A 19,016-nucleotide genomic window follows, 5' to 3' on the forward strand; every position below is an offset into this window, starting at 1 on the left:
TTTAGAGACAGTCAGACTAGCGGGCTGAGGGCACACATGTAGTCATTTATCCTTCTGTTGGCTTTCTGTTCTTTAGTGCATCACTAATCAGCAGATAGGCTCCGGCATTCATACCCAGAGCTTCATAAAACCCAGAGCTGACTGCCAATAAAGTCACACAATGGCCAACTACAAGCCCCAAGGCCAGGGGTCTAACCCTCATCTTACCTCTCATCCTGTCTCTCTCGCTCGCTCTCTCTCTCTCACTTCTCAATTTTTTATAATTCTCTTTCTGGCACTGGTGGATGGATGGTACCATCCTAATGGCGGTACATTTTACTTTAAAGCAGAAAATACATGTATGTCTTCAAGTCAATGTGAATTCAGAATTCACCCCATTTACAGTTTTAAAGTGCCCCTATTATGCTATTTTAAAGGTTCCTAGTTTAGATTGGTCTCCTACAATAGGTTTACATGCGTCAAAACACTTTTCTCATAATATTCATCACCTCATTTCTCAAATAGTCTAAAAACTGTTTATTCAAAGATTCAGTCTCTCTAAACCCCTCCTTCCCAAGAGCCTACTCTGCTCTGATTGGTCAAAGCTCTGAATTTCAGCTCTGGATCTTCTTCAGCGCTTGAATACAGTGATACGAGCAGTAACAGGGGCGTTGGTTTTTCCTTATGAATTCCAATGTGAGTTCTCACCCTTTTGAAATGCATGCAAAGTGGATTTGTAGACAACACAAACCAAACTCTTCCAGTCTCAGCTACAAGTGTTTGAGGAGGTGTTCGCAGGCAGCCAATGACGATCATAGGCTGGCATTATACATTGTTACATAGGTATGTAACAGTAAGAGAGACTAAAATTACTGGCGACTCGCTTCAGGCAGTTTAAAATTGATTCTTTCTTTTAGGAGACAATAACTTTATTTGACATGCACTTTGATCTTTAAAGTTTTGCAGACCTTTATCATTTACAAACAGCTATATTACACACTGCATGAAATATCATTTTCTGGTCTTGTTGTTCATGATTCTGTTCATGTTATTTCAAGGATTAAAAAAAAAAAATATCTGCAATTTTCCACTAAAATATAATAACTTGCTCCACTTCTGAAATTACTTAATCTTTCAAACCCCTCCAACCGCCTGGCTTCAACAATTATGCAGAAACAAGAAAACAATTATGCAGCGTAATAAAAAAATAAAATAAAAAAAATCTTGTGTACATACAGTGTAAATCATAAACGTCATGAAAACATCTGTAGAATGTCATTCTAGCATCTGACATAGAACATTTTAGAAATACATTGCAAATGAGGAAGCATTCTAAAATCTACACACACACACACACACACACACACACACACACACACACACACACACACACACACACACACACACACACACACACACACACACACACACACACACACACACACACACACACACACACACACACACTTCTTAGCACTAACTGGTTCCTTCTATATCTTTGAGTATTTGGCTGGCTTTGTGTTCCCAGGCTAAGATATTCAAAAAATTCATCTAAATGATCATCTTTAAATATTCATGCCCTTTTGAATAGTCCCACAGAATATTTAGTAATTGGACTTTAGCACACCTGAGTTGAGAAGTTTAAATTCAGGGCGCAAATCCCAAACATATCTGCCTGCATTCCCAACCGTCTGTAGGAGACCCCATATTTTATTTAACAGAGGAGTTTTGCTTGCATATTGAAGTCTGTTTTAGTAGTAATTATGATTTTAATTTAGTGGTAGTCCATTTAGGCTCTCGTTCATCCAGGTTACTGTGGCTCTGAGAAAAGCAGGCTCCATAAACATCAATGCTGCCCTGGGCTCCAGTCTGATCTAGAATGTGACATTTGTCTTTCAAAAGACTAGAATGTGAGTGTGGATGTAAACGAGTTATTACAGCATTACAAACAAGTGCTGTGAAGGAATAGTTTGCTCTAAAATTATCATTCTGTCATCATTTACTCACGCTCATGTCATTCCAAACCTGTATGGTTTCTTTCTTATGTGGAACGTAAACCGTCCAGGTAGCTTTTTTCCATAGAGAAAGATGGTGACTAAATAATGACAGAATTTTCATTTCTAAGTGAAGAATACAAGCATGTCATTAATTTCCTTTTAATTCTACATGTTCACCTTTTATATAAGTGTTTTTATATCGGCGGCTGGTTAATCCTTTATGTTCAGTTGTAGTATCATGATAAGTGATCTTGTATTGTAGCAATAGTTACTGCTCCAAGCACTTGATTGTGTTTGAGTGCGAGTACACAGACATAAGCCCCTGTCCATCAGGTAGACTGGCGTCATGCCCCTGGCATTGAATGGGAGATGATTATTTTCATGCTGGGTCTCTTGTCATATCTCTCCCTGCTGGGAGTCTTATCAAATGTAAATACACGCTGCAATGTGCTTCATGCCCGGGCTCAGCTGTTGTTTTCTTTACACCCTACCGCCCACCACCCCACCCCACTGCTCAATCCCTCCACCCACAAAACTCTCACTTTTCAGCTCTGCTTAGTTTGAAATATTATAATTAAGATGAGGCTTCTGGGACAACTAGGAAGATCTTGTCTAAATGTCTGCAGGCTATATGGCTGTGCTGGTTTTTATCAGCAAAACTCATCCAAATATACATTTTTCTGCATATTTTTAATGGCCTGCTAATAAAATGTTTTTATTGTTATAGCATTTAGCATTTTTTGTATTAATATCACAAATGATTCATTATTTTAGACCGTGAACTCAGATAAATCTGGAAATTTATGTTGTTAATGACTAATTATAATTCATTTATTTTCATGATTATAAATAAATCAGATTTTTCTTTACATTTCAAAGATTTACAGCATTAAATATATATACACACATTTTAAAATAATTATTATAAGTAGTAGTAGTGGTACTAGTAATAATAATAATAATAATATAAATTATTTATTTATTAAAAAATGTGAGATTTATATTATCATATTTTATATGATGTATAGCTAATATATAGAAAATATAATTATGTCACTATAATTATAATTATATAATTTAGCTAATATACAGTAATACAATATTTGTATTGTTGTTGCTGCTGTTGTTGTTGATGAGGAGGATAATGATGATGATAATAATAATAATATTATTATACCTCTTTTTTTTTTACTTATTTAAAAAAATCTGAGATTTTTAAAAATAATTTTCACATTTCAGAGATTTATTGCTTTGTACTGTTATTTTATACTTTAGACACCAAGCCAGAATTTATCTGGAAAACAATAAAAAAAATAATTAAAAAAATTCTAGATATAACAGCTCTTTTCACTCTTTTGCTCTCTGTAGGACCCTGGATTTGCTTCCTTTATCATTGACCAGCTGCAAGTGCCCGATTGGTCGCTGAAAGGAGGACATGAAGGAAGGAGGTGTCAGGTGTGTGGAACACCTGCACAGCAGCTAAAACAGCAGGCGCTTCAGACTCTCCAAGAACTGTACCCTGGTTCCCACATGCCATCCCTGCCTCCCAACACTTCCCTGGGCATCCCTCCAGGCTGACGACTCACAACGTGGTCACTCTTTCCTCCAGACCTACCAAATCGAGGATTCCTCACCCGGCGCACAGCGTCCTGCCTGTGGGGGAGCGGCAACGTGAGCTGGGCTGGTCTCAGAGCCCGTCTCCCAGCACTGGTCCTCTGAAACCCAGCGTGCAGGTGACCATGGGAGGAAGACCTCTGACGGGGACCATCGGCTCAGTCACCATTCAAGCCCAGCAGTATTTAGAGGGCATGTGGAGCATCTCACGCGTCAATAACTTCCTGCCTCAGCCAAACCCGGTATGCAACCTTCCATTTCTCTCACAAGATCTTTTATGCATTAAATACATTTATTCGATCACATTTACTACTGTACTGAAAAACAAACTTGGAAATTGGTTGGAAATAACAGTCAATTTGATGCACTTTTGCATCTTTTCAAGTCAAAAGTGCTGCTGTTATTGTCATATAATGGTTGAGAGGAATGGAAAAGTTCACTTTGAAGGGCTTTTTGAAGCATTATTGTTTCGAAGTGCTCAGCATAAGCATCAGTTATAACGTTCGGTCCGGTTATGTGAGCTACAGCTGTCTGAATAAGTCACAGTTGAAAACACCTGCACTGAATCACATGCACTCAGTTAGACATGGAGAGCGTGCTTGAAACATAATGCACTAAGACTGTGTGTTAACATTTTATGCAGCTTCATTGACAGATTTGTAAATCTCTAGTGCAGTTTCACATTGTCAGTGCACCTGTTGCTTTATGAGTGAGTGTTTTGGAAATTAGTATCATGCTGTCAATGAATGTTGCAGGGATCGGTATTGCTGTTTCAGTTACACTCTATGATGAGATTAACATTGAAGTATATGCACTACCATTCAAAAGTTTGGGATCAGTAAAATATATATATATATTCATACTTCTATCCAACAATGACACGTTGAATTGCTCAAAAGTGATAGACTTTTACATTGATACAAAATAATTATATTTTAAATAAATGCTGACCTTTTGAATTTTCTATTCATCAAAGAATCCAGAGATCCCAGTATCACGGTTTCTATACAAATATTAAGACACCAACCGTTTTCAACTCTGATAAGAATAAGAAATGTTACTTGAGCACCAAATCAACATATTAGAATGATTTCTGAAGGATCATGTGACACTGAAGAGTATAGAGTAATAAAGATGCTGAAAATTCAGCTTTGTCAACAAAGGAATAAGTTACATCTTAAAGTATATTAAATTTTTTATATTGTAATAATTGTTCACAACATTACTGTCTTTACTGTATTTTTGATCAAATAAATGCAGCCTTGGTGAGCATAGACTTCTTTCAACTTACTGACCCTAAAATTTGAACAGTAGTGTAAGGCAGAACTAGGGGGATACAGCAATTTAAATAAATGCTAATATTTATTGTTATTGACTGGTGACAATATTCTCATAATGGCTGAATGTCGTGTGATCATCATCTGTCTGATATACTGGTCTCAGTCATATATCGATCGATCACCAGAATGCAGGTTTGGCAGATTGACAGCTTGGGGAGTTAATTTTATTACTCTTGCGTTTTATTGACTGGCTGCCTTACTGCACTGTTACATTCCACAGTGGACTGCTGAAGCTGTATAAGTGTACAGCTTCAGCGTGTTAAACTAAACAAAACTCACCACCACGGCTGGACAGCTCAACTATTCCTGTCTGTCTTCCAATGCCGAGTCTCTGCTCCATCAGAGCGGTATCTCATTATAATACATATCACATCTTTTTGTGGTGTTGACAATCTTTTGCAGTTGCCTTTGATAGAGCCTTTTTGTTCCTGCCAACAGTTACCGCTATTGACGAAAGGGGATTAACAATAGTGACGCCAGTGCATTTTATTTTTGCACTAATGTCAACAAGTGCTTTTATTCCAGCGAGTGAGCCGACACAGAAGCTTTTAGCAACCAGCATGTGCTTGTGCACAGACAAAGCAAAAAGCCTTGGATAAAAAACTGGCCCAATGCTGGCCCAGTACGTCTTGAAAAACTAACAGAAGCTGTCTGCCTTGTGGTACTTATACAAACACACCACTCGCACATGTAGTTTGTGCATGAATGGGAATTGCTCTGAGCTCTATGTTTCCCCCTAGTTCAAAGATGTGCCTTGTATAATTTGGAACGGCTCCTTCATTTCATTAGATTGGAGGGATGACAATATTGCATGCAGTGCGCTGGGACTTCAGCAGAGCCTTGAGCAAAGAGCTTTAATTCATCTGATTTCTGTGGGGAGAAATGACAATCTGCAGGAGGAAAGAGGAGGAGATAAAGCCTTTGAGATGGACTGAGTCTGACAGGAAGTCTTTGGAGGGGCCTTGTGTTCTGTGAAGTAGATTTTTATGTCTCTTCTAGTGGGTAAAGATACATCACTACTTTTGAAGCAGGTGAGAGTTCCTCAAAAGCAAGAAGTGAAACATCAAATGGCAAGGAGCACTTTGATGCAAAATCAGGGCATTCATCTTCAACACATGATGAAGAAGTTGACAGCTGTCAAGTTTAGATTCAAACATACGCCTGAAATGCTTAGACAGACCACATGTGAGTGTGTATGTGTGTGTGTGTGTGTGTTTTGAGCACTTACTCTGTTAATACCATTGCATTCCTTTTAAGTCCTTTGGATTACTTAGATAAATACCATAAAGCATGGATATGTGTAATGAATATACACCAGTTTGTGTAAACCCCGCTCCCCTATCCTGTGCCCTTGTCAGCCCATCCGCCTTCCACGCCGGAGACCCGGGTTTGAATCCCGCTCTGAGCAGGTCGAGCAGGACTGGTTACAATTGGTGGCAGAAGCCGGATGGGAGTCAGGTTTAGGGGGTGAGTGTAACGGACGTAGGCCAGTAAGAGCTGTAAACCTCACTCCCCTGGCCTCAAGAGGCACGCTAGAGGCTGCGGTCTTTAGCATCCTTGTTCGTGCACCCTAATCCCACGCCGCAGCGGGTCGAGTGGGACTGGTTACATATGTTCCATGGTAACAAGTGGTTACAATATTCAAGTACCATGGTATTACCATCTGATAATATCAATGTGTTACCATCATAATAACTGTTTATATAGGGGTATAAAAACACATTCAGACCGACACTTACGAAAGTGTATATAATTTTCATGTTTTTACACATAGCCACACTTCCGACATGTAGGCTGCACCAAATCGTCAGCTTAATCTTGATTCCTCTTAAGCTTGTTTTGGCCAAAATCTAAGACAGTATCGCAGTCAAAAGTATATAATCTGATTAGAAGCACCTTTAAAAAGAGAAAGAAAAACTGTATTGAGAGCATGTTACTGTCAGCTTTATTGCTCTTTGCTCGAGCTGGCAGATAAAATTATTAGAGCATATCGAGGTGGGATTTTCCACGTGGGCTTCATATGGGCTGGAATGACCTAGTGGCCTACTGGGAGCCCAAAACCAGGAATCCTTAAGCAGCGTGAACAGACTGTGATCTACCACCCTCTGAGAGAGAGAGAGAGAGAGAGAGAGAGAGAGAGAGAGAGAGAGAGAGAGAGAGAGAGAGAGAGAGAGAGAGAGAGAGAGAGAGAGAGAGAGAGAGAGAGAGAGAGAGAGAGAGAGAGAGAGAGAGAGAGAGAGAGAGAGAGAGAGAGAGAGAGAGAGAGAGAGAAATTATGCTGCTTCTCTCTATAAAGGAAAGGGAAAGACACAGACCTTCGAAAGGAGATGCGAGTAGTAGGATTTTGGTGGGGTGTTTACTGGGTGTAGGGTGTAGCATAAAGAGAATACCTGATTTTATTGAATGCTAGGAGCTCTTGCAGCTGTACTTTAATGACCCGACCTGGGGATACAGCATGCGCACCTCGTGCTCTGTGTCTGACACTCATGAAAACAGCTTGACTGGAGGGCTTAAGTCCTCAAAAACCCATAGTGGGTTTTTTGACAGCTGCTTCAGTGTGTGTGCGTTATTGTGTGTCTAATGTCTGTTTTTGTGTCCCAAATTCGGTATTGCTCCGAGTGCGTAGCCCCTTAAACATCCTGTTGATGTGAAACCTGACACTCGCTTCTTCTTTATCTGTACGTGGGGGGATTACCATCCTGTCCAGATAGACACCATTCGCTGTCAGTGTGACGCTGTTTTGATTTATCACGGCTCATCTGAAATCGGAATGTCATGCGTTGTGAAATGACTTCGACATTGTCATGTTTTTTGTGTTGATGAATGCATGAGTGCTAAGTTCAAATGAGCCCTTTCTGACTTCTCACAAACCTGGACACTGTAAAGCAGCTCAGATAAAAAGTGGCAGGAACAGCTATTGTGTATGTGTAGACATTCACAGAAACAAATTTAGTTCTACGACAGAACTGACAGACATAACAATTATTGATTTCAACCCTAAACAGAAAGCAATTATAGACATAAACACAATACTGAGGCATCTGAATAAACAGACATAAACAACTCAAACAAAACAAATCCATTTTTTCTCTGCTTTGTTTAGAATCCCCCATCCCTCAAGTTGAAGCTTATGTTTTAGTAATTATTCAACCAAATGTCACAGTTCAACAAAGTGCAGACTAGAAACATTTCAAAATGCATGCTACTTGTCGTAGTCCGTCTCATGTGAGTAATCCTTCCATGTGTCTGAAAGTTTGTGATGTATGAAGCTCATATGTCATCCTATATAAATATTTCTCCTGTCAGAGTTGCGTCGACACATCACGCACTGGATGGGATCTGCTTCATGAAAAGATTGTTAATGATGTTATTTTAGTTGCCAGACATGAATCCAGAGCAAACACTAATCCAGCCATTATGCACAACCACCACAACGTAGCTGACATGCCATGCTAAAGCCATGGTTGTCTATTGCTCAATGTGTTTAACTCACGATAGTCTCTGGGAAATGGCCCAACCTTACCTGAAGCCTACTTTCAAAACAAACACTTGAAAGATCATATTGATTGTGGGTTTAACTACTTAGTTACTCACAGACCTCTGAGACAAAGAGTGACTTTGGTACAATAATGAAAACATACCTGAATGAATGGTTTCCAGTGCAGGGATATTTAACAAGCTGCAAAAGAACTCTAAAAACTCTATTCCTATTCCATATCTGCGAAAAAGCAATTCCTCACAGACTCCACGCAAGAATTAAGTAACAACATTTCAAATGTCAGAATGTATAGTTGATTCCTAGAATCATGCTCTGTTCACTTTAACTCGCCCACTTGCTATCCCTTCAATGAGCTTTTGTGTGGACACCATTGGAGACACTGACAGAAGACTAGATTCTTGAACTGGCCTCTTTCTCGAGTACAGAGGAAGATGTGCCTATATTGCCTCGGGTCACGAGAGACCGACCTGGTGGCCCCATTTCTGGATTGACAACCCCAGCATCTTCCTAAGGATTTCACATTTCTTGTGAGCCTGTCTAATATCTACCCATTGAAACCTTATTCATACCTTTAGTACAGGGATGAATGTTCCTCCCTGGTGGCTAATTATGTACTTTATCATAAATGCATGCGAGTAATTGTTACCCACTTCATTTTTATGCGTGACCTTTGAAACATAATTTGTAAGGGAACTGCCTCTTTCTCCTTGTAAAGACTTGCTGCTTGTTTCTTCTAGAAGGTGTAGCCTAGGCATAGGATTATTGGAACTGTGTAAGTTAGCGAATTCATTATTCATTATTCATTATTGAATTCCAATGTTTTAAGCATCATAAATCCTGCTTCTTCCCACCCCAGTCACAAGGCCTCGTGGGTCAAGCAGAGCAGAGCGAATGGTCTTCAGACACCACCATCTCCAGAGTGTCCATAACTCCCTCCAGACAGAGAAGTCAGGTTCAGGTTGGCCAGGCTGTGCCCTCTTCCTCCGACCATCCCAGTTCAGCTGCGGCATCCTTCTTCATCAGGTAAGAAAACACATTTACCATAAATCACTTAATGGATCCTCAATCATCTATCTATAGCAATGCATTGTTATTAAAGGTACACTATGTAACTTTTTTTGTTAAAAATTAACAACATTTAAATAATGAGTCAATACCTCAATTATTCTTCCAAAACGTTTTTGACTTATCATGATGTTTTGACTTACCCTGATTCACTTTGGTAAGCCTATTATAAGTGTTTATATTTTAGACCTAGCAGGATGGGTTTCGCGGGACATTGCGTACGTTACTCGCCCGTGCGTGTTACTGTTAAAAGTTACTGTACATAGTGTACCTTTAACTAAATACTTCAGAATTTTTGCCTTCAGAATATAATGTCAAGGTTATAGATTTTGGACTTGGTATAATGTAGTGTATTATGCTTTGGCATAGTAGCTATGGACTGGCAACCAGCTTTCTTGAGAAAGGCACCTAACCCTAGGTTGCTTCAAGGGAATTGTCCCTGTAGTAAGTGTACTTAAAGTTGCTTTTGATCGAGGTGTCTACTAGATCACTGCCTAAATTAAATGATGGCATGATTTTGGGAACAGGCATTCTAGTCTTTTATAAGTCAGTGTATTCTCAATTCCACTGGTATGTGGAAAGGGGTGGTGACAGGAATGCTTCTGGAATGGTCCTGGAAAACACATTTGACATATTTCTCAAGCCAAGTGACAGCATGGGACATTAAAGAGTGTTCAGGGGCCTCTCCCTTTGTGGAGAATGAGGGCGGCCGAGGTTTTAGATCCGCTTTGGATGCTGCCACCTGCCCGATCACTTCCAGGTCATTCTGAGACAACAGACAGATGTGACCCCATGTTGGACAAGGTTAATTTTTGAAGTCTGATTAATAATTGCTTGTCTGTTTTCTTTGGAGTTGATTTCAAAAGAAGCGGATAGCAGGGAGGCTGTTGCGTCACAGAAAGAGAAAGATGAGGAAGAGAGAGAGAAAATAGATTTGTTTTGGTCTCTTAATTTAAACTCCTGGGTGGATGAACAGAAGAAGTAGGAAATCATGTTAGGTACCACCTCTTGTTTCATCGCAAATTGTATTGCCTGCCAAGAATTTTATTGTTATGGTTAGGAATGAGGTCAGTTATCATTTTGGACACCCTATTATCCTTGGAATACTGGTTCCAAGACTAGGACAAACTGTACATAACTTTGTTAATAACAGCCACTAATTTTATGTGGCTAACTGTCATTAAATTAGTAACCAAAGACAGAGAAATGTAATAACTGCACTAGATCAAGGACTATGGCATAGACAATCCACTCATACATGCATGAGTGGAAAAAATCCTGATATTTTCAATATTCTCAATCTGTTGCGTGTTTTGATATACTGTACTTTGACAATATGCAGTCTGACATAAGTTTGCATCAATGTTAGTTTTCTATAAGAAGTCAGGCTAGTTGATTTAACTGCATGTTTTAAGCAGTAAAACAAGTGCAAATGATTCATTGCTATTTATTTTAAAACAAGACCATTACTATTTTAATAACTTGACTTGCTCCACCTAGAAATTTACAAAGACTTTCAGACACCTTTCACCTCAAAGATGTTTGACCTGATCAGAATATGCAGAATAAGAAATGCCAGTGCAATACCTTGCTTTTAGGCATGCCAAAAAAATGTATTAGGGGCATCCTCTAAATTAGTCATTATCAAACTTCTACATTTAAATTAAGAGCTGGTAGTGAACATCCAGACCTGCAGTTATTCCTCTGTGTGCACTGGGCCTTTAAACTGCTTGTACAACAAGCAGGAGGCTGGATCCTCTTGTAAGTCAAATGTTAATTAGAGTGCAATTAGAGTTGCACAGCGGAGAGGAGAGCAACGGGGGACAAAGTAAATCTGTTCCCAGTCATCCATTCAGTGTTATGATCTTATCCATATAATTCCAAAACATTTAAAATAAAATTTCAGAACAGCAGTGATCAGAATCCATCTTTGACCACCTCTGAATATAGTTTTAGTGATCTAATCACAATGTTTCTTGGGTGTAGTTAATGTACACATGGCTTTTACTGCTGATCTATGTGTTGTCTTAATTCTTCTTGAGGCCAAAATGTTGCCTTATAATTGCCTTACAATATCAGTATCTCAACTTTCATCCCCAAAAATATATATTATGGTATTACATTATAAACGGACAATACTATAATGGTATTGAAGTACCTTTTTAAATACATTGATCTATGAAAAAGGCAATCAGTAAGTTCAATGATATTAGATGTGGTACTATTGCTGAACCATGCTACCACCACAGTCCTTTTGTAAGGCTATACAGTGATTTAACTTTCTTTTATTCAGACAGTACTGTATTTATTAGTGAGTATCTATTGAGAAAATAGAAGCGGACGATGAGTAGATGCATGGCTTAGAAGTTGACTTTTCTCTAACCCCCATTCTCGGCATATGCTCCAGAGTGGCGGAGCATATGATTAGTGTATTGACATACTAGCTGGCTCCTGTAATGAATACAGACACAAGGCCCAAAGAGATTCCCAGAGCTTTAGGATGCCTTGGCTATTCCAACTCAGTGCTCTGCGAGATGAAATGGTACTGAGCATCGTGTACAGGGTCATGTGAATGAATCATCTGAGCTTTTGCTAGGTGGGAATTGGGGTAGAACTGATTAAAAGGATATGACTGTTTTAGATGGCCACATGCTCCATTGACTCCAAAGGGGATGAGACAAAGAGAAAGAAAATGAGGATGAGAGATTTGTCTGTCTAGAGATCAGAGCGACTGTCCACGTGGATATAAAATGTGCAATGAATGCTAAAAGATTTGGGGCCAGATATACTAAACATGGCAAATTAGCGTGAGAGCACAATCCCATAAAAGTGCCTATGGGAGTGGAAGGTTCTGTGTGTGATCTACTGACAATGCGCAAATTAAAGAACACAGAAGCAGCCAGATCATTTCCATAATGACCAATGCAATCTAACAAGAGCAGCGCAAATTAGCATCTGGTTTAAGAAATGCTTTTTTTGGGCGGTAAATAATGGCGCAAATACCAGTAAATTGACGAGCGCAAACCTTAGCAAATCACCTTGCTTGATTTATATAAATATTCTCCTCCCATAAATTTAGCATCTTAGAGGGAAACTCCTACAAATGCAAATGCAAATAGATCAGCCACAAAAATAACCCTGTCCACGCCTTTTCAGCGCTAGTTTTTCACTGCGAGTCTTTAGTAAACCCTGACAGTAGTTTTTTAATGCCAAAAGAGGGTTTGCGTTGGCGCAAGCTGTAAATCTGGCCCTTGGTGTTTTTGTGTGTGTGTGTGTGTGTGTGTATGCATGTGCGTCATGGGTTTTAAACGGGAAAGTGCCGAACACAGATCTTTCACTGAAGGTTTAGGTTAGTGGTCTAACTGAAAGGTTCTTTGAACACTGATGTGTATGGATGACAAGATTGCTTACAGAGTATAATGCCTTTAACTGTAACAAATGTATTGTTTAAGGTTGCGAATTTGTGACAAAAGCACTCCTCGGAGAGGGTTGTAGCATGCTGATAGCATGCTGTGCTTTAGCATGCTAATAGTCAAACAGTACCTGTTACAATGTGTCTACACTGGAAGCGAGTGGTGCATTGTGATGTGAAAAGACTGTCCCTGTTCCTGTCTTATATGCACTGTGATTTCACTGTCTACATATTATGCTTATTCACATGCAATATTGACATTGTGTAACGCTGAAATAGTGCTAAAATTCATTCCTTTTAAAGTGCTGACACAACTCATTAGTTGACCACCCAGTCCATGTTTAGGGTTGCAATTTCAAGGTGTGTAAACGGAGGGTATATGTTTGTACATGCATGTATGCTGGTCAGCGTGTAAGAGGCACAGCTGTTTGGTGGTATGTGGCCTTGCAGTGGCATTGAGAACACATTGTTAAAAAATGTTTATGGCCTAGCACTCATTTTTAGTTGTCTGTCCAGGTGAGCTTAAAAAGTAATGACTATGATTGAAGTAAACATTCCACTGTAATTACTTAAACAACAATCCAGACTTTCACCAGACAAAGTGCTTTGTTGCGCTGGTCTTATGGAGTAACCATAGAAACAAAGGGAAGTTAATTCATGGGATGTTTATGTTGTGGCTTCAATAAACATCACTGCCAGTTGAAGATAAAAGGACGGGAGACGTTAGCCCACATGAACTATGAAATGACATTCATTCTTGTGACACATCTGAATTGCTTTCCTATACACTAGTTCACAGTTGTTCCAACTAGAATAGTACATTTTGACATTTTAAAGTATTATTATTTAATCACCGACATAACATCTTATCCTTTATGTATTTGTTACCAAATACACAAGTACAAAATAGATTTACATTCTTATAATCTACCAGGGCTGTAACGACCATAGGCATTGAGGGAGACAAGTCTCCCCCTCCAAAATTGGAAATGGCCGTACTGTCCCCCTCAATATTTAATATTTCTTAATGCTGCATTACGCACCACTCTTTTGTTGTTAGGATGGCAGACAGTTTAAAAATTAAAATTTTTAGGCTGACCTGCCTCAGCGGTCTTATAGCTCTCGTCAATGTCAAAATGATGGCCAATCAGATCAAAGAAGGCAGGACTTAATGTTCACTGAAGATGAGTGTGAATTACAAATCGCCACTTTCAGTTTTTACAGTGAAAGAGTGCGTGCGTGGTATGATATAATTAGCTAAACATTTCATATTTGACAACTGTTTTACAATGGATATGTTTAACGATCAACAGTAACATACAGTGATGCAAACCACTCAACTTTTTCAATGTAATTTCGCCATTTTGAATAAAAAATGCAGTCATTTAAATTACGTAATTCATAACTGAATGTTACGAGATATGATTTTTTTTCTCCATTTTTAACATTATACACAAACAAGAGTGAATGTGTGCATATTTTTAAATAAAATATTATTTGCAAAGAGTTTAGATGGACTACTTCACAACTATATAGGCTATAATTTGACCTAGCACTTCTTTTACAGTTCTTATTTCTTATTTATGCCATTAACTTCCTTTTAATCCTTTAATTATTTTAATTTCTTTAAATCCCCCACCCCCCATGCATGTGATAAAAGCATGTGATAAATGAATAAATGAAAATATCTATCTACATAGTTAAGCATTATCGTCTCTGAGTTTTATGTTAATTACACTGGTATTTGATGATGGAGACTGAGTCTGCTGTTGTCTCTGCTGGTAAAGTGCAATAGTAAGTGTGTTCCATTGTCTAATTTTTGCTCTTTTCATCATTCTCTATGTGCAGGTCATGTGATTTCAACATGGCAAAATACATTGAGGGTGTTCCCACACCATACACACTTTTTTGTAGAAAACTATCCAGTCCAGTCTTCATCTCATGTGAGCGTACACATTCAGATGAATCTTCTTGTAAAACATTTTTAAATTAGCACCAAACTGCTGAACACACCTTTAAATATCTTCCATTTGGCCTGTGTTTTGATTTGTTTTGCATGTGTATAGACTACAAAGCTTTAAAGTAACCTTTCGTGAGCGGCTAACTGCGCATAAGTTAGTAGATATTTAACAATTATTCCTCTTGTAATGAAAGGTCAGTCGATGCATTTTGGTACCCCTTTGGGTAACCCTTTATGACTAGCATTGCCCCTAATTCTTGAGTTCTCACTGTGCGTTCCAATTTAAAGTCAATTAGGTACATAAATGCATCAGTTTAATCTCATTGTTCAGACGATTTGCTTCCTTCTCCTGCTGTAGTGGGGCAATAATGATAAAGCATCCCAAGAGTTGTAAACAGGGGGATGCCATTCACCTTTCCACCCACATGCTGTGTCAATGCTAATGTGGACAGTGGTCTTCTGATGGGTGGGACAAGGGGGCGGGGCTCTAATGGAGCCGATGGGATGGTGACATGGGGGATGGTTGACTGTAGAGTAGAGAGGTGAGTGAAAGAGAAGAGAGGGGTTGTTGAGAGTTCTTACACACAGTCACAACAGCTCTCGGCTAAAGCTGATAACGTCGGCTCCGTGGGCCACCCATCACAGCGGAGGATTACAGCGAGAAAGAGATCCAGGAGGGGCAGAGAGATGGAGAGATAAAGTACACAGAGGAGAACAGCAGAGGAGAAAGAAACAGGCAAATGATCCATGTGGATGGCTGTTTTTGAGTGACAGCACTAATCCCTGACAGGGACAAATTGGGAAAAGATTAATGCTGAGTGGTCGGGCCCTGGAGCGGAGCCGGGCCCTGCTGCGCCGCTGAGTGACGGGAGCCGGGAAACAGGAGCACTTCAGTCAAGGCTGATAGTGGCGGACTTTGAAAACATTGATGCAGTGAGTTGGTAGGCAGTGAGGTGAATCCACACACATATCCACTCATGGTGGGCAGATTCGGACTAATGCCCCATACCAACACTCCCAGCTGGAGGGAGAGAAAACCATGGACTGTGGAGGAAAGTAACTGGAGCGGCACTATGAAACTGAAGTAAGTCACCATATAAGAAAAACTTGTGTTTTGAGATTAAAAAGTTTTGACTTCACATTATTTTCTGACGACCGTCAAAATTGTTGGCTTAAGTTGAGTAATGATGTTTTTTTAGGATCTTGCAGGAAATATTTCAATGATTCAGTTGAACCAGTTTGCAAAGCACAACTATTTCACTACAAAACTTTTGTCAAAACATTTGAGTGATTAATCAAATGAATCAGTGAATCGTTGTTCAACTGGTTCAGTGAACTGTTCAAATACTTCTAAATGACTATTTTTAGTGATGACTTAAATGAATCAACTAATTGTATTTAAACTGGCTCAGTCTGAAATATTCCTCAAATGAGTCGGGTTTAGCAAATGCTTCTCCATGAGTTTTTATTTTTTTAAAGAAGCAGTGTGCTCTCCTTTATCGTTGACTTTGGCTGTAATAGGATCAGTTTTGTTGACAGTGCTGTGTTGAGATGTGCCTTGTTGTTTTACCGTGTATTTACTCTGGCTGAACCTCCAGCTGCTGGTCTCTACTCCTAATCTAATGGTCAAGCTTGAGTTTGTCTGTAAGTGTGTGTGTGTGTGTGTGTGTGTGTGTGTGTGTGTGTGTGTGTGTGTGTGTGTGTGTGTAATGGTCATTGAGCAGCTGAGGCTGGTACTCGAGAAGTGGAGGCTGGGAAGGAGGGGGGCCCTCTGGGCAGAGTGTCCAGGTGTGAAGAGCCTGCGGTGGGCCGTGAGATGTTCTGGTTTGTGGTTTTGGGTGGTAAGGGTGGATGATGGAGGTGTTGATGGATCTATCACTCTAGGCCAGCAACCCCAGGGATCTGCTCAAGCCAAGCCCACTTCCTGTCCTCAGGGTTTTGGGCTGAAGTATTGATGTGCTCAAATGGACTGATCCACAAACACACTCTTTAACAGCATTTATCCCCCATTTTTAGTGTATAATTCACCTTTTCCCTTCTTAATCTATTGCATTTAGTGTTCTGGTATGAGTGAATCTTACAAGAAGATGCTTGGGTCACATTTGATCTCAAAATCAAAGGAGAAGTAGCTACATTTGGCATCAAGAAAATTATGCCTGGTTTTGCATTATGAAGTGGATTTTCATTTTTATTGGTCATAATTTTTTTTAGAGAACTCTAATGTAATATAGTTGCTTTTTTCAGAATAAAATTCTTTATTTTTTCCCTTTAATCAAAGGAAAATGTAAAATTCCATACAATTGAAAAGAAATTATAAGTTTAAATGGAAGGATGTTTTTTTCATTTTTTTTTTTTTTTTTTTCATTGTGGTAAAGATAATTGGATGAGATCATATGCTTATGTGTCATGAAAATGATGTCCCAAAATATGGTTAATTTTATATTAGGGGTTATTTTACATATTTAGCATATTTTGTGATGAAAAATTACCTGAATATGTTCTTGACAAGTTTCATGAGATTCGCACACAGGAAATATAGATATAACCCAAGGACAGCCTTCAGCTTTACTGGTATATAGTAAAAAAAACGAGATGCTTTCCATTTCCAATGAATAAGTAACACGATATATGCATGCACAAACACATATATATACAGAATATAAAAGTAACTGGACCAAAAAAACATTGAAATATGATACAACAAGCAATGGTTTGTTATACTGTGCACAGAGTGTTGATGTCAAGATGGTGGTCCTGTGTCTTCTGTCCTGTTTCCAACCCCCACACCTTTACAAGATGTCACCACTTAAAATCCCTCCCCATAACCTGCGACCACCTCCGCTGAATGTCTCCCACCCACTCTCTCCATTATTCCCCAGATCTTCCTGCTTTTTACACACCCCCAGGTTGTGTGAATAACCCCCATTTTGTGAGTCTCTCAGCCCAAACAGTTCTCACTGGGGTGATTATCACCTTCGAGAAAACACGAAGAACACTAAAGCTTCTTTGTTTTGTCTGAAAGGAGGCAGACTCACCTTTGAAGCACTTGTGAAACAAATGTACTGTCAGCGGTTTAGCATCACAACGGATTCTCTCTCATATGTCACAATCTTGAAGCTTTCTGCAATTGCTCTACACAAATTCATTTCTGTTAACTGTATGTTCCCACTCTGTTTAGAAGTGTAGTGACAGCAATTCATTTTTATGCAATATAGACAAACAAATATCTAAACCTCATCAACTATGTGAACAGTTTTTCGCACATCTGTTTCTCATGATGAAATGTTCTTACAGTACATGATGCAACAGCATTCAAACCTCAGTTTACTGATCAGTGGCAAGACATCTGGACCCCATTTACACCTGGTATTGACATCTGTCTTGAAAGATCGGATCACAAGTGGTCAGCCGAGAAAAATTTGTTTACTTCTGATATTAGCATGTTTATCATATGCCGTTTTGTGGCAAGCAGAGAAACACAATACCGTTCAAAGGGTTGGGGTCATATTTTTTTTTTAAATAAAATAAATAATGCATTAAATTGATCAAAAGTGACAGAAATGACATTTATAGTAACATTATATTTTAATAAATTTAAATTTAAAATATTTTTATTTTAAATGCTGTTCTCCAAACGTTGTTTAAACGTTGCACCAAATCAGCATATTAGAATGATTTCTGAAGGATCATTTGACACTGAAGACTGGAGTAATGATGCTGAAAAAATCTGCTTTGCTATCACAGGAATAAATAACATTTTAAAATAAAAAACAGTCCTTTTAAATTGTAATAATATTTCACAATATTACTGTTTTTATTGAATTTTCAATCAAATAAATGCAGCCTTGGTGAGCATACGGTACTTTCAAAAATATGAAGAAATCTTACAGACCCCTAACTTTTTAATGGTAGTACATCACTTTATGTCACCTTGTTTTGGCACAATAGTTGTTTTACGCAAGTAGGACACAATGCACAATATAAGTGTGACACAGTGCATTTGCTATGCGGTTTACATCCCTTGATGGGTCCAAAGGTGGTTTGAGGGAACCCATACGGATCCTGTATTTTTATTGGATCACATATGATAGATTAATACCAAGTATAAAAGGACTCAAATTCAATTTGAAGCATGGAACAGGGCAGAACA

At 38.9% G+C, this 19,016-nt stretch overlaps 1 protein-coding gene across 1 annotated transcript in view; it reads left to right on the forward strand.

Moving 5' to 3' along the window:
* The window catches only part of kif26ab (kinesin family member 26Ab), a 96,875-nt gene that overhangs the window by 39,674 nt on the left and 38,185 nt on the right, over positions 1 to 19,016 (forward strand). Inside the window, 3 exon segments of the mRNA XM_082143181.1 lie at positions 3,345 to 3,525; positions 3,528 to 3,832; positions 9,286 to 9,452. Coding sequence (XP_081999307.1) covers positions 3,345 to 3,525; positions 3,528 to 3,832; positions 9,286 to 9,452 — 653 coding nt within the window.

The sequence above is a fragment of the Leuciscus leuciscus genome (assembly GCF_965113295.1).
Source record: "Leuciscus leuciscus genome assembly, chromosome: 17".
Taxonomy (NCBI): Eukaryota; Metazoa; Chordata; class Actinopteri; order Cypriniformes; family Leuciscidae; genus Leuciscus; species Leuciscus leuciscus.